Genomic DNA, 24,731 nt, shown 5'->3' with positions numbered 1-24,731 from the left:
AAAAGTGGTCTATTGTGTGAAATTGGGAGCGCTTACGGTTTGCAGCGACGTGTTGTTCCATCATTTCAACCTGGAAATAAAACTTATTCCAATAAATTTCCTACCAGTAGCAAGACAACAACAGAATTGCTTATCGTTCAAGGGGAACAATGCATGGAATATGTAGATGCACAATATATCGTACCTTCAATATACTGCAGAGCTCTGCAAGTGTTTCCAGGTGATTTATGTGGATGATGATTGGACGAAAAACATCATACAATCTTTCGCAGAGGTGACTCAGAAAGTCACTAAAGAAAAAAGAAGAAACAATGACAGGTATATTTATGTTATAAAACATGACATCTTTCTTGCAGTTACAGAAGTAAGTGAGATCTCAATACCGTTTGTATGATAATGACTACATACGGCAGTTGAGCTTGCTCAGCATGACATGCTTCATGCTGTCCTCAAGTCCTTAAGTGTTTACTACAGGAGATACTTGTTATAATTGTACTTGCTTTGAGAACAGTCATTAAACAAGCTGCAGAATCAATGCCTCACATGCAATAACACCACACACACTTATTTTTTCTCAAAAACTTGTTAGTGAGGCCTACCTGGCTGCAGCACTTACCCGATGATTACATTCTAACAATTCACCAGGACAACCATCCCTCAATTGATGCGGCCTAGTGCCATGAACATGCAGAGGCACGGCATGAAATCCAAGGTGAAGTTTTTGTCATATGAAGCTCATTGTAAAACTTTGCTTTATTTCAAACTTAACTCGTTTCTTTTTTCAAAGCTGCGGCTGGCTTTCACAGGGCAGGATAGGTAGCGACATGATTACACAGAGTTTTCTATTTTTGCCAGAACATTCAGCATGAAAGGTAAGTGACCTTGAAATTTGGTGAGGTCATGTTTAGCAGCTATCTGTACATCAAAGTACTTTTCTACTACCTTTCTGGCTTGTAAGTATGTCTTGATTTTCATGAAGGGTGGTTGCAATGCTGCTATGCTCTGGTCTGTTCCAAACATTCTAAGTGAACTGGTGTGGAAACCAGTTTGTTGTCAGTGGGTAATGCACCAGAAGTCTTTTGAAAATATTTTAGACAATGAGTAGCCGTTCAGACTCTGCGACAGTTCCCACCAAGTGGGGTCACTTTAAATGGGCTTGACTGCATTAGAATATAATCATCGATACATTCATTTTTTATATTGAACAACAAAGCCAGCTATGAAAAAAAGTTATAAAAATTTAGAAACTTGTAATGCACGAACAACACCCCAGCAAAAGAGACAGGGCCAAATGCAAACTTGTAACTAACTTCATTTCGTGACTACAGGAATATAAGGCTGGGAGTGCAACGTACAGGAACAACAGAAAATACAGCACACCCCACACAAGAAGAATAAAACAAAAGATTGCTATAAATGTCTAATCAAGCAAATTCAATTCAAGAACACTGTTCAAAACAGAAGCTCAAATTCAAAGAGGTGACATGTGCCACCATAGAAAGAATGCCCACGTTTACACACTGGTCACATTGCAGAGTAGGCATAGCATTTTTTTAAAACACATTCTTTGAACTTACGTAACTTGATAAATCTAGCAGTGATCCATGCCTTTATTTTCCTAGACATTTCCTGCTCTTTCTGTGAACTACGCTTCCCCCAGCTGAATAGCCATAAAATACGATTACCAACCTACAAGTTGACGCCGCACTTGTCCTGTCTCTGTCAAAGTTTTGCTTGTTGCCCCAGTTTGCGCATTACGAGTTTTGACTAAGAACTGAAGAACCAAGCAGTGTGTGCTGCAGCTCAGAAAACCGCCTACACGAGACGGAGTGTGAAGTGTTCTCCACTCCTCGGGACTTTTTCAAGCGAAATCTGAAACATTTTGCGAGCTGCCTGCGATGGCAAGTTGTGCCCATCGCAGTTGTGACTTACTCCAAGAGAGAAGAGGCCTTGGTGAAGAACTGCATGTACAACTGGTGCTCGTCTTCACAGAGGTGCACCAAGAAGGCACACCCGCTTCTGACTAGAGCACAGTGGTCGCGCTGGTGAGCAGCTGCAAGTTCTTTCATGGCTGTCGACACACTAGGCCCGAGCAAGGTCTCTCGCTGCCCAAAATAGCAGGTATGGCAAGCATCCAGCAGCTCTCGATACCTGGAAGCATACAAGACATATGCTGGATATACTCGTGCAAGGGCCTAACTTTTTTATTTTCATGATCTCAAGAAGGTGCAACCCTTAGATGGGGTCAAGCCACGTCGACACAATACCTGTGTACCAAAATAGCAAGCGAGTGCTAATGTTTGCATTGCGAATATGAGCATTTATTTATGCATGCATTTACCTGGTGCCCACCTATTATAGTTCTCATCGTTGACACTATCACTGCTGCTCAGGCTTGCTTCGGAAGTGCACTTGTGAATTGTAGTTGTCCTCGTGCCATCTATAGCATTACACATGCCCCTGACTTTCAAGCTTTTTACCAACGATGCCCGAAGCCACGACACATACTGCAATCAAAATCCAAGAGCAAACAAACTTTCTTTCGTTCTTTTTTTTTTTTTTTTCAAATGTGGGGCAGCCAAGTTGGGCGTGCAGATCTTTCATGAGTGTAGGCCTTAATCGAGTCTATACAGTACCCATTTGATGAAAGTGACAATACAAATGTACTCAGATTTGCCTTATATGTTGCCTGCCCTGATGGCTCAGTAGCTATAGCAGTTTGCTTGCTGAACATGAGGTCACAGGCTCAATTTCTAGTCATCACAGTTGCATTCTAATGGGATCATAATGCAATACACTTGTGAATTTATGTTTTTGTGCATGTTAAATGACCATAAGTAATGAAAATTTACCTGGGGCCTCTCCCGCTGCAGGGTCTTTTACAGCCCCGATGTGTTGTGAGCATGGATTAGAAAGGCTTAGAGAAGCTACACCAAGAAATTACAATTTTGAAATGGTGAACTTGTCAGCCATCTTACCAGAGCAGAGGCTAGGTGTGTAAGAAAGGGTGCAAAGACAAAACACAGATAGCACTGCCATATTGAAATTTGCACTTCACTACTCTGTGATGATGTAGGTTATTGCCTCATGTGAGAGTGGCTGGCTAAGTGATCATTAATAATAAGAAAAATGGAATCACAGAGCACCTATGGACTTGCAAAAACTCAATCTCACGACGGATAGGGACTTTTCCTGTAGAAGAAATAGTCCAATGTGCGAAATTTAACAATTCATGGCAAGCTAACGATGTTGATGACACTGCGTATTTGTACATGAAATTCAAAGAAGGGAAGTGCGACCTTCATTTTCTTCGCTAGTGGTCAACCCTTTTGAGCCAAATACTACGTACACCTCTTTGAAACAGTGATACACCAGTCTAAATTGACAAATTTTTTCTCGGTAGTAAGTGAGCTGATTAAAACTAGCAACCACTGGCAGCATTACATTTTTCAAGAGTAGGCGATATAAAAGAAACAAAGAAAGGAAGTTGGACACTCACTCAGCATTTCGTTCCACACGTTCTTCAATCTGGCCCACCAGAGAGTGAATTCTTGGTGCATGAGTCCTAAACTTGCCATACAGGAGAGCAAAAGAATTGTCGGTAGAGCACAGCGGGTCCTTGCGGGACAAGACTTGATGTGTCGTGTGCTCCAGAGTGCTTGTCACATACGAACGAATCATCTCCAGTGCTTGCCACTGCATGTGCTTGAACTTTACCAAGTAGGTCCCTGCTTCTTTGTATTGTGGCTGAAAGAGCACAAACCAGCAACAGTATTTAAGAGCCTGCTGTAGATCAAGGTCTCTTCAAGTGTTTAATTGCAGGCCAAACAGAGTGAAAAGCACAAATTTCCGAAATAAGGCAAGAACAAAATGCTTCTAATGGGCGGTGTGGGATGGGTTCTAATAGGTAGGTCGGTAGTTATGGCGTCGTCATACTACAGAGCACGAGGTTACTTGTTCAATTATAGGCCCCATCGAACACATTCTGCTCAATCGTAATCCGAAACTGTCCCACACTGAAGAATGCTGTATAATCAACCTTGATCCACGGCATCCCAATAGAGTATCCCTCCTACCCAGGTTGAACTTCTGTACACTAAGACCAACTAATCAGTCATGAAAGGCACCTTTTTCAATTAGTGCATGCTTGCATTACCTAGGTGAATTCTACTAAAGGCGCAAGCCATCATTGAAAACACGGAAGGCATAGATGTACTGCAGAGTTTTGAGATAAGCAAGAAGCGGGATTGTATTTTTCTCACATTTACACTGCAAAGAAGGGTAGAATCAAAGACAACCTGCCAGTAGTGGGGAAGAAAACCATGACTTCTCTGTGTTTCAAGTGTTGCTTTGTGAAAGGAGCAACAGAGACGTCCCAACAATGGAAAGAGAGTAACCCTCGACCATTATAGCGAACCCTGATGAATGCCTCAAAGGCTACAGACATAAATACACTAAATTTTATGTTCATAACTACCATCGTCATCCACATAGGAACATAGCTGTATAACACATAAAGCGTGTAAATGACAAGATGACATGGCACACTTACATTTGATTCGAGATAGCTGATGCACTCATCCAGTCTCGTCAACATAGGTATGAAAGTTTCACTCAGGATGGAAATATCCGGGGATGCCATTTTCTGAATCAAGAAGAAATGGAAAAGAGAGAAGACACAGTCATAGTAAGGTAATGGTTATTCACGATAAAAAAAAAAAAAAAAGGAACCTTTGGATCTTACTTGAGATAATGAGTCCAATTCTGTAAAGTACCGCAGTTTTTCGGCAATGGTTTCAACAGCGTTCATCAGTTTTGACTGAAAAACAAATTGACAAGATGTCATTAATAATGAACAAGACAGTGTAGATGAAATAGAAGATAATAGAATTGTCTTAAGGTACCTGTTCATCCAGTAGGTGCTCGCAGGCTTCATGAAGTGCATTTGTCTTGTTGGACACAAACTCATACTCCTCTTGCAGCAACCTTAGTTGCGCCATCGACGCATCAATCTCACGTAGCAGTTCGCAACATTTCTCCCGGTACGATGCCACCACGTCGATGTAGTTCCTGTTCAGAACCACAAGGAAACACAACTTCATGTCTGGACAATGTAAAAGCTAACTATGAATTTCACAAGTCGATTTGGAGTAATGTTTCCTTGCTGCATGGTATTTCCTACAAGAACTACTAGAGGAACTGTGGTGCTAGTGTCCTTGGGAGCCACAATTATGGCAGTTAAGGCAGCATAGTGATGATGGTCAGTAAACAAATTTGCTTAAATTACATCCTACTGGCCTCAAATAGATTTGCGAATTTTCAAATTGTTGTTTTTCAACAAGGTATTATGTTATGAATGCCACTATTTGCCGTGACTATGCATGTTCGCAGAGACTAGTTGCCTTCCTGTGTTTAGAAAACTGTGTGTGCTGGAAATTAAAAAAAAAATATAAGGAGCAATAAATAACTTCACAAAAATGATTGAAGCCACAGCACAAGGATTACATAGAGACAAGCCTATTTAATCACCACCAGTAATTCCCATGGTAGCATAAGGTTGGCACGTCAGTACCCTCTAATAATCGTTGTAGGAAGCTCTATACATTGGTGCACATCTCTTTTGGTCGATTAGACGTGACGTCAGATATATTCTACTCAACAAACGTGTGACCTTGTGCATAATTAACTAAGCGACCATGTATCTCATCCATAGAGCGGGACAAAGTGTAGCCTCTAATCAACCAGCAATATTCGCCGTAAAGTATGCCATCCGATAAAAAAAAATGCAAGAGCAGAAATGAGCGAATCCGTACGTGTATTCCCAGTCACTCTCCTCCATCATTTTTTCTTCCACCTCCGAGAACCACGTCAGGAACTAGAAGAAAAGATTTAATATGACACACAATGTGGCTTGCAGTCACGAGGCGTGACAACGTTGAAGCGGTTATCTGCGTACCTGTTGTGCATTTGTGATCACCACGTCTCCTTTCAGAACATTTTGCAAGCATTCCGGAAGCTCAGACAGCTCTGGAACAAGTGGCATTGCTTTGCGCGTTGTGTGGTCTGGCGTCATTGACAACTTCGGTGGCATCTGTAATTTTTTTTTGTTATATGCAATTACGAACAGAAACGTAATGATGCAAAAGCAATAAGTTGAAAGATCTGTGAAGGTATTGAGCAACGATCGGCCAACTATATTGACGTAGTGGCAGCAACTCAAGTGACAAGGAATCGGTGTAGTACACATAACTCAGAATGCCGACGTTATTTATTTACGCGATCGACACATCCTTCCTTTAAGGAGTTGTAAAAGGACTTTATAATGGGAGAGATGAACCGCATAAGCGAAAGAATGGTTTGAAAACATTTGATCGCGCTTCTTGGAGTGCGTAGCTATTTGCAGCGAGCTCTTTGAAGTGCCAGCTGCGTATGTTGACAAATTTCTTTTTCGCATTACAAGGATTCTTTAGCTACACGTGACGCATTGATTATCGCGATTTTGTGGGCGTCTAATGTTGTCAAAAAACGTAGAAACAACTCTGCACCAGCAGAGTAACATCGTACGACATCGTTTCATGGCATAATTAGACCCGGAAAAATTGTACTTACACCAACGGGCATAGGACGCTCTGTAACATGGGCCATAAGCTGAGATACGCCTTCAGCTTGTTTTTCGGTGATGGGTGCCAGAGGTTCAGACGGGTGCTCCCAGTTTTCTAAGTTATCCTTGATTTCCTTCATGTTTACATGCATCGCGGATGCCATGTTGCCACATGTATGCATCACGGCAACCATGGTTCCGGTTAGAGATGGGGGCGTGGCGATGGGTTCTAAATGTAAAATACAGATCTTGTTACTACAAAAAACATTTTTCTAAAAAGTTATAAGCTCAAATAGGCGTAGACGTGAGCAAACTGTAAATAATTTGTCTAAAAACTAAAGTGCTCCAGTGAATATGTTTTATATGTCGTGAGATGGCAGCACCACTGCCACCACGTTTAAAGCGCGAGATTTAAAGCTGCTACTTGTTTCAATGAACGAAAAGAAAGGGGGTTAACCGAGGGGCCCGATTTTTATTAATCATATCATAAGGAGCCAACAAACAAAGACACCAAGGACAACACAGGAGAAATTACTTGTACTGACTAATTGAAATAGTGAAGTTATAAATGAATGGAATAGAAAGTGGATGAAAAAACAACTCGCCGCATGTGGGGAACGATCCCATGTCTTCGCATTGCTTTAATTCAATTAGTAAGTACACGTATTTTCGCCTATGTTGTCATTGGCGTCTTAGTTTGTTGGCCTCTCAGGACATGATTAATAAACATCGGGTCCCTCGGTTAACCCCCTTTCTTCTCGTCCATTACATAACGAGGGTCTCGAATACGGCAACATTTATGCCTCAGGTAGCACAGCTGCCTTCACCCAGAAAGATTACGTGCTCGTGACGCCTGTGCCAGAGAGGATGTTCGACATCCGCCGTTAAGGTTTGTGAGTGGTGGCGCTGGCTTACACTCCCAAGGTTAGTTCTAGTGTTGTAGTACTAACAAATAAATACCCAAGAAAGTGGACGAAAAAGCGGTGCCGCGGTAGCTCAATTGGTTGGAGCATCGCACGCGTAATGCGAAGACGTGGGATCGTGGGACCTGCGGCAAGTTAGTTCTTCATCCACTTTCAATTCCATTAATTTATAATGTTTTTACGTCAATTAATCAGTACAAGTAATTTCCCGTGTTGTCCTTGGTGTCTTTTTTTGTTGGCTTCTCAGGATATATTTGTGCCAATATATTTCAGGCTTCATAATTGTAAAACAGAAAGAAAAAAAGAAAAGTAAGGTTGTAGGGCCCTATATAAGTGAAATATCGTAAGTGAATCACCAAGATAATATAATTACCAATTATATAGAAGTTACTGCACTGTTATTATACCATTACTGTGATGTTAGTGTAGTGAACAGCCACTGACCTTCACTAAACTAAACTGACCTCCTCTTGTGGAGATCAGTGTGAGCATCATGACAACAAAGTGTTAACGCGCGTGTAATTTTTCTAGCACATATGCGGGAATACATACCGCTCGAACTTATACCAATACTAAGGCGCCGTACGTTCAACATGGTTTATTTTGTAAGAGTGCCCATGAGAAATTGCTTCCCACGATATAAGGATTATTACTGAAGTTCACACCATGTCAGCTTTCTCACCGAATACGCGCGACATTTCTTTGACAAATGAAAATGACGAGGCAGGACAAGACGCATGTACAGGAGGAGGGAGGCTTTCGAGTATGTTTTGTTACCCGCCTTTCTTCATTTGTGCCATGATTATATGACTTCACACCTTAGGAAGAAATATTTATTAAGCCTGCTGTGTGAAGAAAAAAAAAATAAGAAACCGCAAACTTTGGTGGTAGCTACAGGCGGTCTAGCCTGGCGATCGAGGCCGGCAATTTCTCTGCCCGAGCGTATCTTGCAGTGTCTCTGAAGCATGTCAACAAACTTTTAACAGACAATGGTACGAACAAGGGACGTCGCTGTAGCCAAGGATGGCGCGAGCGACATCTATCGCTCAGCCACTGTTAATCACTTCAACTCACTATCTTCTTTGATCACCTGTCTTGTTTGGCCTGCCACAAACTAGTATCCCTAAGGAATGCAAAGAGGAAACGAAAACTTCCTTGCTATCTACGACAGATCATTCTGGGCGCAACAGGTGTTGCAAACACGCACGGGAAATAGTTTTCTTTTGTAGACTCTCAAGAAGCGTATCACAACTTCAGCCCAGTATCATGGGCACAACCAAAGGAAGCGTTCAATGTTTACTGCATCCTGCATGGCATTAAGAGCACACAATGGAAAGGGGAGAAAGCGAGACAGGAGAACTTATTGAGAAAACGCGAAGAAGTTGGCCTGAGGTATTATACCCCTTAATGTATATCTGCGCTGTCGTGTATGTAGATACTGTCCTTATCCGATGTAGCACTCGGGCTTCCTCTCGACGAAACCGCTTGGTCACATCACCGAGTTAATGTGACGGAATGCAAAGCGTCTGAAAGTGACCACGGATGTCGGCCTTGGTGAGTTGATCGCTCTTTCGAACCTTAGCTTTTGGGGGGTGAGAGTGTCAGAACGCTGTAAGTGCATCATCTTCACCAGTGTCCGATGTGACATGGAACTTACCGAAACTTGAGCGTGAAACCTACAGTAGTTCCTTGCTTTTCCACTTCAGTTAGTGTATTTATTCTTGGATGAGTATTAAGAGTTGACACTTTCGCTATATTTTTAATCTGAACTCGTTTTTTTCTGTAGGTAGAAGGCCAAACCCGGACAAAATATTTCTAGGATTTATAACACGTAGTATAGCCTAAACATCAAGCACAAAAGAAGAAGAACGGGACAGGTTGTCTAACTGGCAACTAAATCTTCAATTGTGAACTTCAGATACATGTGGGAAGACATTAAAAAAATTGAAAAAAGAATGCTGATAGCCGTATTCATAGGCATTCTTTGTACAGTTCGGTTGAGAAAATAGTAATTTTTGTTTGTTTTTCAGGCTGATCTACGGTGCAATTGCACGATTACACCCTTTGTACAGTTTTCTTCATTAGCAAAGGCTTTTTTTAGGCTGTATTTCACCCCGCTCCATATCGAGCAAGCATGCTGCCTGTATCTGCGGGTGGAAGTGACGCTGTTTACAAGCCTCAAAGGGCCACGTGCTCATGCTTCATGAGAAGAGCAAGTACATGCGTACATGGCACCCTGCAAGCCCGATACGCGACAGCGGATTGTGCGCATTACGCTGGGATGGAACACGTTATTGAATGTTAATGGCAGAGTGCAGCAAGTTCTCTGGCACACAACAAAAAAAGTGTCTGCATAAGTAAAATAAGATATTTCTCTGCGCGTTGCATAACACATCCTATAAACATTGAATATGTTATCTTTTGTTACTGCTATAAGAATTCTATGGACACTCCAAGTACAGTGAACTAGAAGTATTGGGTAGTGGAAAGAGCGGAGGGCTGGGCGCACAGGCAGCGTGAAGCCAAGAGCGAAGACTCCCGCTAGGGGCGCTGGTGTGCTCTTCCCGAGGAGACCGTGCCGGTTGGAGCTCGCGTTGCCCACGTGCGCTTTACCGTGTCATTCTTAGTGCTACGAGCCAGCGTGCTTTTCGCATTTTTGCTAGTGAAGCTACTGAGAGTGCCGAGCGTGACTGTTGCTCAGTTCGATGCAGCCCTGTTGTTGCTTTTTGGATAATGGAAGAGAAGAAGAAAAAAAGCGATACGCATTGTTATGCGCCCGGATGCAAGAGCGGCCGGGTATCCTGGTTTTCGGAAAGTAAATGGGCGCACGTTCTCTCTTTTTGGAGTGCCTAAAGACAATGGGCGAGGAATCTTCACCGCAAAGATAAGCCACTCTCCGAGACTTCAAGTGTGTGTGAGAGGCACTTTGAAGCGCATTTTATTTTGCGCGACTATGCTCATTTCATCAACGGTAAGGAAGTAAAGATTCCTCGAGGTAAACCGGCGCTGACCGACGACGCGGTGCCCACGCTCCTGCCCGATTTGCCATCCTACCTCGCAAAGGAAATGCGTCAGAGAAGACCAGAGAGAAAACGCGTTGCTGTGTGCCGAGCTGCACGTACGAAGAAGGTGCGTTTGTCTCATTGCGACATTCATGATTCATCATCCCTAGATCATGGTGCGGACGGCAACGACAGCCTGGATGTGACAGTGCCTCAGCGTGATCTTCAAACGCTCGTAAACAGTGTGACCGTACCGAAGAGGTGGACACGACTTGATGCGGTTGACTTCGATGGAGTCCTGTTTTCCACGACAGGTGTGAGAACAAATCCATTTGCTCTTTTTCACAAAAGAGTGCTGATGTTTACGACTGACTGCGCAAACACAGTTACCGCCAAGCCGTGCGGTAATTTCCAAGCCAAGCCGTGCGGCCAGAATCTGCTTCTGTGGAAAAGCTTCTTTCGTTTTTGACGTACCTAACCGAATGGGAGCTGCATGCAGGTGGTCGAGGTGGATTCCTGTCCGCATCTACTGCTGTTGGCCTGAGAGTGACAGCTGCAAGTGTTCTGTTGTTGCTGACCTACCTGACAAAGAATTTTAGCTACAAATACTTAATGACCTCAAAGCTGAGTCAGGACCCAGTTGAAAATCTCTTCGGTATAGCACGACAGTCAAGCGGTTGCAATACCCATCCAACATCCCAACAGTTTCTCATTACTGTGTCTTGCCTAAGTTTTTATGGGCTTGCCAGATCTGTTGCTAATAAGAATGCTGAGCCGGGTGTTCTTACATCCCTACTTGAGCCAGACATGATGGAAGGCCCAAAACCTGGCAAAAGGGACCTAATCCAAAGCCTTCTTGATGATGATGACATTCCCACTGCAGAGCATCAAAAGCAGAGTCCTGTACCAGACCATGTTTCATGTGCTCAAGCAAAAAGTGACGACCGGCTCATTTTTTACATTTGTGGTTATGTTGCCAGGAAGTTTCTGTTGAAATTGGAGTGTGATGAATGCCACAAATTGCTTCTCACAAAAGAGGATGTTCATCGTCTTGCTGCCGCTCAGTACACCAGGCTGCGAGACAGTGGTGGCCTACTGTACCCAACCGGATGGCTTTTCAGGTTTATTCGAAGATCAGAAAATCTTTTCACAGCCACATTCAGCACACAGGATATGCATCACGAGAGTGTTATGGATGTTATTGCTCTTAATTGTTAAGAGAAACCGCCAAGACCGGATAGGGTGCGCCAGCCATGCAGAAGCATTGACGGTGAAGGTTGTAGCTTTGTATGTTACCACACGGCTGCACTTTTTTGTGAAGTCCTTAAACCGTTCCAAAGGTAAGAGTCGGGAGACCTCAAGATATCTGAAGTTGAGCCGCTATGCATAAGTATGTGAAATGGTATTGTGTACTCCCTACCGTGGAACTCTTCTGTTGCAGTATGTTTCTTGAAAATGCCTCCCCCTACCCACCGATACTGCGACTGAAATAAACCGTCTTCAGGAGGCTCATGCTTCTGAAATGCGCATGTTCATCGCTTGCTGCTGCATGATAAAATGCAGCAGTATGCATGCATTCAGCACAAATAGATTTTCTATGTTACGAACGGGACTTGTTACTGCTGCAGCTGGGTAAAAAAAAGAAGTTAAATTTTAATTCTAGAAGTGCACTCTGCCGCTGCAGGGGGAGGGGGGGGGCACGAAGTGCGTGTATCGCGATAACAGGCATTGCAGGTACGTGCCGTGCCCTACCATCCCATGCTACAGATCTTGTGGTTGCTTACATAAAACCATATTTACATATTTGGCTTGAGGAAAAATGAACGCAGCATTCTGAAACTCTGTGCCGCCGCACTCGCTTGCTGCTTTCTGCCGCATACTCCTTCAGCCGGTGCTCGGGGTGTGAGCATGCGCGCCATCTGGTGAGCTTCTACGCAACATGCCTCGCGCCCGGGCCGCCGCTTCTTCCACTACCCAATATTTTCTAGTGCACTGTACTCCAAGCAAACCTTTACCATCAGCGACATTGTGGGGATCCGCATATATTTTGGTAATATATGTATGCTGTACGCTTATCAATACAGCACGTGGGTTATATTGGTACGTGTACTATTCAATCACTACAGTTGCTCATATCAGGTCTTACGTTATTGACTAAATTATTCCTCAGAATCTTAAGAACGGCAGCACACAAACAAATGTCATGAAACATAACATTCACAGCGATTGCTTTTTTTGATCATGAATCTTCCCTGACTATTAAATATCGAAAGTGCAAGACAATGCCACTGCTCAAATCTGAAAGTGATGCAATTTTACTGGCGCGGCTCTTCACGGGCAGCGTGACGTCTGTGCGACGTCATTGCAGGCCCTACACGGGGCGTTAAAGCTTTTAAGGGTGCCAGAAATTTTGCCGCGCCCGCCAATGTCGCGTCCGCGTTAGTCGGACCCGCGTACATTTGGAGAAGTTCAAGCACTACGCTTAACGTTGCTATCGCAGTCAGTACTTTGCCCTTGGGTGAAACTGTCAATTTTTATCCTTCAATTGGACGCTGCTGATACCAATAAATGGCACCAAAAGGTTTCCGGTCAGCTCGCATTTGTTTTCACCCGTACGTCACACAACAGTGGTTGATTAGGATGACCTGAAAAATTGACATGAGTTTAGGTGAAATATTGCAGTGCACTCGAATGCTCTATGCACTGTACTAATGTCTCTGGTTAATTTCAATACGGCGCATACTTTCCGAATTCATGTGCTCATCGATAACGGCCGAGTATAGAATGATGACGTCACACTCGCGGCAATGCCGGCTTAAGCAAAGGAAAAAAGAAAAAGAAAAAGAAAAATTTTCCAGATCCGGCGCATATGTTCGAGTGCACGGGAAACGAAGCTTCAGTCAAGATGCGTGTATAAAACATGCGGAAATGAAAACATCAAATCAGGCGGATGCATAGCGTGAGAAATACCCAACGATGTCGCGAGGACGTAAGGCGTTGCACGAAGCAGGTCGAGAAAAAAAAAAAAATGGCAGTGGCAGGTGTGTGCACAGAGAAGTGCGACGCTAACATTATTATACACAAAACTGAAAAAGTGAACAAACAAAAATATACAAAGGTCACGAAAGATAATAAGATGGCCAACCAAGAATACGTTCAAACAATTGGTGGCAACAAATAAACATTTTTTTGGGACAATGCATTGCATTCAGCGATAGTTTTCATAAAAGAAGATAGCTTCGAAGACATTGGTTATGCAAATGTTGGTTTTACGTAAAGGCTGTGTTTATGTCGGCGAACTCTATAAAAAATAGTAAAAAAATAAGATATGCACTTAACAACGTAGTCGCGCGATTGTACTTCAAGTTTCCCGAAGTAAAGTTGGCGACGAAACTTAATCTAATGGTTTTTCTTTTGTCGGACAGCGATTCCAAGTGAATACAGGTGAAGGTGAAGTGATCACAGGTGAAGAATCGCGCTATTGAAAGACTTTGTAAACCAAGCGAGCAACGATATATATATATATATATATATATATATATATATATATATATATATATATATACATATATATATATATTTGTTGTGTTCCTATCATATAATAAAAATCGGGCCCTTCGATTCCCTTTCTTCAAGTTCATTACATAAGAAGGGTCTCGAATACGGCAACATTGATGCCTTCAGGCAGGTACGTACCCATTGAGAGGGAGCGCCCCCCCCCCCCCCCCCCCCGAAATTAAGTGACAGGCATCGGGACTGGTGACCAGGCATCGTTACGCAACCACCCCAATAACAACACGAGTCGGTTTTGGCATTTGGTAGAGCAGTAAAGGAGGGATCCAAAAGAACTGTGGTTGTTCCGCAAATATACATTTTGCTATAATTCTTCCAAAGATCATTCACAGAACGCTATGAGCGTTCTGTGAATGATCTCATAGGCGTACCTGTGAGATACACGTTATTTCTATTCTCTTTTGCGGGTTTATGCGTCTTTATGGCGAATTGTGGGCATTATTCACATTTGTACTAGTAAAGGTACCCTCTCCCTCATTTGCAAAGAAAGGTTACCTTGAGTTGCCCCCCCCCCCCCCCCCCCCCCGAAAAATTATCCTGCGTACGTGCCTGCCTTCAGGTAGCTTATGTGTGGGTTCATTGACCAGTTGTCGTCACACCTGCGGCAGAAAGGATGTTCCACATCCACCGCTAATGTTTTTGAGTGGTGGCGCTGGCTAACACTTCCAGGGTTAGTTCTAGTAGTAAAACAAAAACACTCCAGAAAATGGATCTGAAAACGGCGCCACGGAAGCTCATTTGGTAAGCGCATCGCACGCTGCGAAGACGTGGGATCGTATCCCACCTGTGTTAAGTTGTTTTTTCGTCCACTTTCATTGCCATTTATTTATCCTTTCTTTAATAGAATTAAGAACTGCAGTTCATTTGCCCTAAGCTATCCTTGGTGTCATTGTTTGTTGGTTTCTTAGGATATGACATAAAAATTGGGCCCCTTGGTTTTCCTTCTTCGCGTTCATACATACATACATACATACATACATACATACATACATACATACATACATACATACATACATACATACATACATCATCATCATCATCAGCAGCAGCAGCAGCTTGGTTAAACCCACTGCAGGGCAAAGGCCTCTCCCATACTTCTCCAACTAACCCTGTCCTGTACTAATTGTGGCCATGTTGTCCCTGCAAACTTCTTAATCTCATCCACCCACCTAACTTTCGGCCGTCCCCTGCTACGCTTCCCTTCCCTTGGAATCCAGTCCGTAACCCTTAATGACCATCGGTTATCTACCGTCCTCATTACATGTCCTGCCCTTGCCCATTTCTTTTTCTTGATTGCAACTAAGATGTCATTAACTCGCGTTTGTTCCCTCACCCAATCTGCTCTTTTCTTATCCCACATACATACATGCATACATACATACATACATACATACATACATACATACATACATACATACATACATACATACATACACACATACATACATACATACATGGTGTCCCAACGATCATGCACCAAGACTTAAAAATAAGCAAACGCCACGTAGCCGGACAGAACCCAAGTAATGTTATTTTCCGTCGTTTGGAGCCAATCAGACTATTGTTTGTACTTGGCCTGATCGCGTAATTAGTTATTATTAATTAAGTTCTTAATAAATCAGAAAATTGTAGGTGATTACTAAATATTCACGAGCCGTCCTTTTGTTGCTCTATAGGGGCTACATAAACAAAAAAAATTCAAAGCCTTAATTCGTTAATTAGCCAAATATTTATTTTGATTTCTCGAGTATATAATGCCTGCCTCTGAGAATAACCTACTTCAATAAGTAGGATTGTGCTACATGCCACAGGGTACTTAGAAAGATGTTAGAGATAAAAGAAAAGGATATCTTATATATGCAACAATTCGCAAGGGTTCTGCCTGAACACATAAGCCAATTGGTTTGCTGTGCTTAGAAGGCCATGATCGCTTGAATATTTAGAAATGTAAAGCGTGATAAAGAACGTCACAACAATGTCCGAAGCAACAAGCATGTAGATTGGTCAAAGCCATTTGTGCTACACCCATTATTCCCGTGGCAGATCGCAGAACCAGAGTTTGCCCTGGTAGTTTTTCTCAATTCCACAGGATTACAGGATGTCGCACGCCACCAGTGCTGCTGTTATTGGAAACTTTCATGTAGTTCGCTGAAACCATACGGGCAGATAGTACACGAAACTGTTTATAAAAAATGACCCGCAGAAATTTTGGAGTCACATTCGAAGCTCCCATAAGCCTAGATTAGGTTTTTGTAAACGGAAATGTTGTCACATGTCATAAATCTTTGCTAAACATTTTATATAGTTACTTTCGTTCCGTGTTTTCTAAAGATGATTATCCTGAGATCCAATGCGATCTATCGGTTGATGATGGAGTCTTTGTATCCTATGAAGATGAGGTTGAAATGCGGCTTAAGTTAGACCTCAAATGTTCTGTTGGTCCTGACAATGTCCCAAATGCATTCTTGCGCCGCTGTGCACAGTATGTTGTGCCTTTTTTAACTTTAATTTTTCGTGTCTCATTCTTATCTTTTTCGTTGCCTTCTGACTGGCTTACAGGGAAAGTTGTTCCTGTTTATAAGAAAGGAGACCGGTTCTGTGTCAGAAACTACCGTCCCATTTTTCTTACATTCGCTTGTTATGTGACAATGCGCTTGAGCGCATTGTTTAGCGCATTGTCACTGGACACATTATTCAGATATCAAACACCAACGCAGCTTTGAGCCCCTACCAGCACGGTTTCAGAGGAAGGTTTTCTACTATCCCACAATTAGTTACGGCCATTCATCATTTCAGCTCTTCTTTTGGTAACTCCAGGAGAGGTAGACACAATTTCTCTTGATGTTAGTAAGGCGTTTAACAAGGTCCCGCACAATAAACTGATTCTCAAGCATAAGACAGTTGGTGTCCCTATAGCCCTCATTAACTGGATTTCCGCCTATTGGAAACACCGTAAACAATTTGTAGAAGTTAATGGCGCTTGTTCCTCAGTTCTTCCTGTCTCCTCAGGTGTTCCTCAAGGAAGTGCATTTGGACCCATACTTTTATTTTGTGCATGAATGTGAACAATACAGTGCCTGTTATTGATTCCAGTGTTGCTATTAATTGGTTTGCAGATGATTTCATGCCTTATAAACCGATACACTCACCTTCTGATCAAACCTTACTTAATACTGCGCTGAACGGTGTTATGAACTGGTGCGACAAATGGGGAATTGTGCTTAATACAGAAAAAATGGTATCCATGAGCACACACTAAAAAAGAAAGCCACTGAAGTTTGACAACTCCCTTAACAGACCTATTTCTGATGTTACATGTTACGATAATTAGGTGTTATGATGATTATTTCCCAGCTTAGTAGGGCTGACCGCATTAACTATATCACGTCATCTGCAAAACTAAACCTATGCCTCGTGAGGCACAAACTTCAAGGAACACCAAGGAGCGTTAAGAAAGTGGTATATATATATATCTCATCAGGCCGAAACTCGAATATGCAGAAATAGTCTGGGACCCACACGCCATTCCAGAACTGGAAAAAGTGCAGAGACGTGCGGTGCGTTTCATTTACAACCAGTATCTAAGTACTGACTCTCCCTCTGCTCTAATGGTTTCTAACCGAATTCAGCCCCTCCACGTAAGGCGAAAAATTTCTCGATTAAACTTTCTTCATTCACTGCTTCATAGGGAATCTGGAATCTCTCCAGACCATTCCGTCACGCACTCAGTTACACGGAAAACCCACCACAAGCATAAATACACCTTAGCCCCCTACTTTGCACAAACAAACGAATATAAATATTCATATTTCCCGCGAACAATCACGGAATGCAATTCATTAGCAGAAGAAGTGTTTGAAAATTAATATTTTGGAAATGCCGTTGCCAACGTTGTATAGTCGTGTCCTTCTATTCATGTTCGCCATATTCTGCCTGTCTGATGTTAGTGATCATACCCGTATTTTATTGACTTGCACTACTATTTCTTGGCGTTCCGAATATTGAATGTTTTAGTTTTTACCACCCTGCTTGAACCACATGAGGTCTGCAGTATCGCATAAAAAAACTGCATGTTACGAATTCCTTGTGCTGAGAAGGCTGCACATCTTGCACTGGGACGCAAAGAGTGCCTTTGAAGTTAGCATTTATACGAATAACTAGGTAGGTGGGAAAGTGAAGAAATAGCTGGGCGCCGGCTGCGTAGACGACCCTCTGGTTACACCCCCGGAATTGAACTACTTCGCCTTAGATGCCACGTATATGCGTAACTTTCCGACGAATAACTCCTTCAGCCCTATTGAACAGCTGCGTAGGCGGCCTATACGCACTTCAACGCTAGTGTAACGCGTCCATATCAAACTCTGCAGCCGGCCTGCCGTTGTATGTATAGAGTAAGCGCTTGCGAGCAAGATGTCAAACTTTACGTCGGCGAGCTGTACAAGCTTAGGAACAGCTTCGCACGCGTACTGCCCCTACTGCTTGTAGTACATAACGTCACCTTTACGGGCCTTACTTGAACGCTGCACCACCTCGCCGTTCCTTCAGATTTGCATTCATCCCATTTGAACCAACGTTTCCGCCTTCTTATTGGCTAAACACCTTCCTGTATCCGCACCGCGTCGTTGTGCCGTGAATTACCAAACAATGCAAACGCGCTCGCTTCTAAGCTAATTATTCGCTCCCGCAAACTTCTTCGTCTACTTCGGGGATTTCTCCCCTAAATATTCCACTTCCGAGCCTCCGAAGTCGTCGATTATTCAGGCCTCGCACGCCGCTATCGACCATACAGAGGCTCACGTCGGCGGCTCGCGCTCTGCGAAGTCCGGCCGGGGGTGCGTCTATGACCGCAGAGGTCCCAGCGCTCGAGCCGTCGGGCTCGGGCGCGCGCAAATTTTCTCTCACGTGTGAGAGCTTATAGTTCCGAAACAGCCCTCCCTCTCGGCCCCGATCTGAAGCCTGGGGCGGTCGAATACTAATTAATGCATAGGGCAGACCGACAAGCAGCGAGCCCGCTCGGGGCTGGACAAACAGTTGAGCATTTGCATTTTCGCTGGCTGTGACCACTTCCGGAGTCGGGAGGCGAGCATCTTCGATCGACCCCGGAGAACACGACGGTAAAGCACAGTCCATTCACTGCAGAGTCACGGTGCATGGGAGAAATGGCCCGATACACGTGTATACATAACATCGATGCGCATGGCTACAAATGCCTTCGAACCTCTGCGAGCAAAGAAAGTGTACGTGTGGCACGTGGCGGTGTGGGAGAGAAGCGCTGCACTCGGCTATTCACGACTGTTATTCTATTAAGAAACTGCGCGATCAGTGAAAGGTATAGCCGGTTCGGTAAAATGGCCACTACTAAATTAGATTAAATCATGGGGTTTTACGTGCAAATACCCCGCTCCAGTTATGAGGCACGCCGTCTCACATGATGTGCAATGACGCGTCTGTGACACGTGTGGGCGAAGGTATAAGAAGCCGTGTTTCTTTCAAATAAACGTTCTTGAAAGTCAGCGCTTGTGGTGTCGTCTTCTAGTCTTGTGTCCCGTATACGTTTTGCGCTCTTAACACCAGGTGGTATTCTTGCAGTCTGAGGCTCCACCGCGCCAGGCATCCTGAAGGGTCCTTTAAGTTCACTGGCCAACAAAACGCGTGATGGTTGCCGAAGACTTTGAACGGCCTGCCATATAGGCAAGGGTGGAATTTCGCTGTAGCCCAAATGATGGCGAGGCATTCCTTTGCGGTCGCAGAATAATTGCCCTCCGCTTTTGGCAGCGACCGGTTGGCGTAAGCTATCACCCGTTCAAGTCCGTCTTTCCTCTGGACTAGGGCGGCACCGAGGCCTAGGCTACTGGCGTTAGTGTGGATTTCTGTATGGGCGTACTCGTCGAAGTGCGCAAGTTCCGGCGGCGACTGCATGCGTCGTTTGAGTTCATGAAATCCGTCGGCCTGTGGCGTTTTCCACTTGAACTCGACTTGACATTTAGTTAGATGTGTCAGCGGCTCAGCGATGAGTGAAAAGTCCTCGACAAAGCGCCTGCAGTAGGCACACATGCCAAGGAATCTACGCACTGCCTTCGTGTCGACGGTTTGCTGGAACTATGCGATGGCAGCTGTCTTCTGCGGATCGGGGCGGACTCCAGATTTGCTGATGACGTGGCCCAAGAAAAGCAGCTCGTCGTAATCGAAGCGGCACTTTTCCGGCTTCAGAGTGAGCCCTGATGACTTGATGGCCTCTACTACTGTCGCAAGTCGCCTAAGGTGATCGTCGAAATTTTAAGCGAAGACGACGACGTCGTCAACGTAAACAAGACAGGTCTGCCTCTTTAATTCTACTAACACCGTGCCCATGACGCGCTGGAACGTTGCAGGCACCGATCACAACCCGAATGGCATGACCTTGCATTCATAGAGGCCGTCTGGCGTGATGAAGGCGGTCTTTTCGCAATCCCTCTCGTCGACTTCTATTTGCCAGTAGCCAGTCTTGAGACCCATCGACGAGAAGTATTTAGCGTTGCAGAGCCGATCCAATGCGTCGTCTATCCGTGGGAGGGGGCATACCTCCTTCTTCGCGATCTTGAACATGAACATAAACACACATGAACATACATGCACTAGCACCTCCACCAGATGTCACGTAGTAGTGACGGTGAATAATACAGCGGCAAAACTATGAATGACAAAACTAACTTTTTATTGGGCGAACTTGTGCCCACAAAAGAAAGTTACACTCAAAGCACGGCAATAGTGGCGAACACGGTCGGCGATCGTCGAAATCTGATCTGCAGGTAAAGCGCGACGGCTTTTATACACGAGTCATCGAAGGTTCCACAGTAATAGGTGGTGCCCGCGTGTTCTACACAATTCTCGTCGCACATGCAATCAGATTACACAAGCTTTGGTGTCAACAGAACCATCGATAACATTCGAGAAACTTCCGATACATGCGGGCGCGTCCCGCGCTGAGCGATAACATTTGTAAGACGGTGAAAAGCGGTCACCCGAAAAAGATAAATAAGCATACGTGTTAATATGTTCGAGTTTCTTGACTCAGCGTTTACCACTTCATTTCGCGCTCTACTTTTTTTTCGGAGCGGGGAAGTTAAATTATGGGGTTTTAAGTGCCGAAACCACTTTCTGATTATGAGGCGCGCCGTAGTGGGGGACTCCGGAAATATGGACCACCTGGGGTTCTTTAACGTGCACTTAAACCTAAGTACACGGGTGTTTTCGCGTTTTGTCCCGATCGAAATGCGGCCGCCGTGGCCGGGATTCGATTCCGCGACCTCGATTGTGCTTAGCAGCCGAACACTATAGCCACTAAGCAACCACGGCGCGTTCCGAGCGGGGAAGTGTAACCGATGTCACAAAAAGGTTGCAAAGCTCGTATCATTAAAAAAAATAGTCACTCAGTTCCGCAAAAGCCCGAAACTGCGAAGCGGCGCTTCAACTGCGAGGCTTTTTTCCCCTTAGAAACCAGTATGAGTTTGCAGCTTCGTGCTATGATTCGGGTGGATGCGAATTTTTACCTATCATAAAAAAATATAACAAGAAGGACTGAAAGAATTGACCGACCGACCCACCGAAACCAACCTACCCACCCTCATGAATATGAGTCATGTATTGAGCCGACAACTAACAAGAACCAGCACACCCGTGCGCCCTTGCATAATCGCAGACCAATTTTCAGCGAAGCTGGGCCCGCATTCACAACAAGCTCTTACGCATGGTAGTGTTCGTAGGAGCAAATTCAAGCCAATCCTGATGCTGGGAATATCCTTTGCGAAGGCGACCAGAGAGTGGCAAAAGAGCGCTTACGAACGAAAAGCTTCGTGAATTCGGCCCCTGTTTCTTTCGAGTAGGTGCGCGGCGAATTACGACCGCATGCAATTAAATCACGCACTCTGAAACGTTGCCTGCCCACGACTCATGAGATGGACCCCATGATGTGCAAACTGCGTGCGACATTTCGCTCTCGCGACACTGGGAAAACATCATCATCATCATCATCATCATCATCATCATCATCATCATCATCATCAGCCTGGTTACCCGCCGTGGTTGCTCAGTGGCTATGGTGTTGGGCTGCTGAGCACGAGGTCGCGAGATCGAATCCCGGCCACGGCGGCCGAATTTCGACGGTGCCGAAATGCGAAAACACCCGTGTGCTTAGATTTAGGTGTACGTTAAAGAACCCCAGGTGGTCGAAATTTCCGGAGTCCTCCACTACGGCGTGCCTCATAATCAGAAAGTGGTTTTTGCAAGTAAAACCCAATAATTTAATAAAATTTAATCAGCCTAGTTACACCCACTGCAGGGCAAAGGCCTCTCCCATACTTCTCCAACTACCCCGGTCATGTACTAATTGTGGCCATGTTGTCCCTGCAAACTTCTTAATCTCATCAGCCCACCTAACTTTCTGCCGCCCCCTGATACGCCTCCCTTCCCTTGGAATCCAGTCGGTAACCTTTAATGACCATCGGTTATCTTCCCTCCTCATTACATGTCCTACCCATGCCCATTTCTTTTTCTTGATTTCAACTAAGATGTCATCAACTCGCGTTTGTTCCCTCACCCAATCTGCTCTTATCCCTTAACGTTACACCTATCATTCTTCTTTCCATAGCTCGTTGTGTCATCCTCAATTTAAGTAGAACCCTTTTAGTAAGCCTCCAGGTTTCTGCCCCGTACGTGAGTACTGGTAAGACGCAGCTGTTATGCACTTTTCTCTTGAGGGATAATGGCAACCTGCTGTTCATGATCTGAGAATGCCTACCAAATGCACCCCAGCCCATTCTTATTCTTATTCAGTCTCACGATCCGGATCCGCCGTCACTACCTGTCCTAAGTAGATGTATTCCCTTACCACTTCCAGTGCCTCGCTACCTATCGTAAACCGCTGTTCTCTTCCGAGACTATTAAACATTACTTTAGTTTTCTGCAGATTAATTTTTAGACCCATCCTTCTCCTTTGCCTCTCCAGGCCAGTGAGCATCCATTGCAGTTGGTCCCCTGAGTTACTAAGCAAGGCAAACATCATCAGCGAATCGAAAGTTACTAAGGTATTCCCCATTAACTCTTATCCCAAATTCTTCCCAATCCAGGTCTCGGAATACCTCGTGTAAACACGCTGTGAATAGCATTGGAGAGATCCTATCTCCCTGCCTGACGCCTTTCTTTATTGGGATTTTGTTGCTTTCTTTGTGGAGGACTACGGTGGCTGTGGAGCCGCTATAGATATCTTCCAGTATTTTTACATATGGCTCATCTACACCCTGATTCCGTAATGCCTCCATGACTGCTGAGGTTTCGACAGAATCAAACGCTTTCTCGTAATCAATAAAAGCTATATATAAGGGTTGGTTATATACCGCACATTTATTTATCACCTGATTGATAGTGTCTATTGTTGAGTAGCCTTTACGGAATCCTGCCTGGTCCTTTGCTTGACAGAAGTCTAAGGTGTTCCTGATTCTATTTGCGATTACCCTAGTAAATAGTTTGTAGGCAACTGGCAGTAAGCTGATCGGTCTATAATTTTTCAAGTCTTTGGCGTCCCCTTTCTTATGGATTAGCATTATGTTAGCGTTCTTCCAAGATTCCGGTTCGCTCGAGGTCATGAGGCATTGCGTATACAGGGTGGCCAGTTTCTCTAGAACAATCTGCCCACCATCCTTCAACAAATCTGCTGTTACCTGATTCTCCCCAGCTGCCTTCCCCCTTTGCATAGCTCCCAATGCTTTCTTTACTTCTTCCGGCATTACTTGTGGGATTTCAAATTCTTCTAGACTATTATCTCTTCCATTTTCGTCGTGGGTGCCACTGGTTCTGTATAAATCTCTATACAACTCCTCAGCCACTTGAACGATCTCATCCATATTAGTAATAATATTGCCGGCTTTGTCTTTGAAGAGACAAAGCCGGGAAAACTCGGGGCAGCTCTAACACATGCCCTTATAGTAGCCGGCCGCACCAGTATACAGCACAATTGTCAAGGGCCAGTCAAGCCGCTCCACGGTGTTTGTATCACTGTATACCTATGAACTTCCGGAAGTGCATGCCCTACATGAACACCTCGAATGTCTGAACAACAAGGAAGGTGCAAAGAAACGGGAACATCTAAAACATTTTTCTAGCAGCGGGCCAATTTCTCTACGCTTGAAGTCGACCAACTTAGTGAAATTATGCCAACCACGTGCCGCCTGTGTTCTTCGTTCCTCTGAATTTCCTGCACTTCTCCCTGGTGACTGCGAGGTACTTCTTCGTCTATCTTAATTTGTGGCTGGTGTGACGCTGACGCTACTGTTAACGCACATGCGTTTCTTGCTTCCTTCAAAGATAAATAGATAGATAGATAGATAGATAGATAGATAGATAGATAGATAGATAGATAGATAGATAGATAGATAGATAGATAGATAGATAGATAGATAGATAGATAGATAGATAGATAGATAGATAGATAGATAGATAGATAGATAGAGAGAAAAGAGATGAAAGGCAGAGACCAGCGTAGCCACTTGGTCAGCTGCACTGCAGAAAGAGAAAGGCAGAAATGCAGAGAATATACAGATAATCTGTGCGCACAAGCGCAAGGAAGGCGACTGAAGACTACTGCCGTCTTTCATGCAG

At 44.3% G+C, this 24,731-nt stretch overlaps 1 protein-coding gene across 1 annotated transcript in view; it reads right to left on the bottom strand.

The window, feature by feature from the left end:
* Positions 1–6,805, bottom strand: part of Cog3 (conserved oligomeric Golgi complex subunit 3) — a 41,171-nt gene extending 34,366 nt beyond the window's left edge. Inside the window, exons 1-10 of the mRNA XM_050187590.3 lie at positions 6,610–6,805; positions 5,957–6,091; positions 5,814–5,875; positions 4,905–5,070; positions 4,745–4,819; positions 4,553–4,645; positions 3,500–3,747; positions 1,933–2,151; positions 185–290; positions 37–70 (exon numbers count right to left, since the gene is read on the bottom strand). Coding sequence (XP_050043547.3) covers positions 37–70; positions 185–290; positions 1,933–2,151; positions 3,500–3,747; positions 4,553–4,645; positions 4,745–4,819; positions 4,905–5,070; positions 5,814–5,875; positions 5,957–6,091; positions 6,610–6,795 — 1,324 coding nt within the window. The 5' untranslated portion in view covers positions 6,796–6,805. The remainder of the gene's footprint in view (positions 1–36; positions 71–184; positions 291–1,932; positions 2,152–3,499; positions 3,748–4,552; positions 4,646–4,744; positions 4,820–4,904; positions 5,071–5,813; positions 5,876–5,956; positions 6,092–6,609) is intronic.
* Positions 6,806–24,731: the final 17,926 nt, after the last annotated feature.

The sequence above is a fragment of the Dermacentor andersoni genome, chromosome 2 (assembly GCF_023375885.2).
Source record: "Dermacentor andersoni chromosome 2, qqDerAnde1_hic_scaffold, whole genome shotgun sequence".
Lineage (NCBI taxonomy): Eukaryota > Metazoa > Arthropoda > Arachnida > Ixodida > Ixodidae > Dermacentor > Dermacentor andersoni.
The sequence above is the reverse complement of the archived record's forward strand: the minus strand, read 5'-3'. Positions and strand labels throughout refer to the sequence as shown.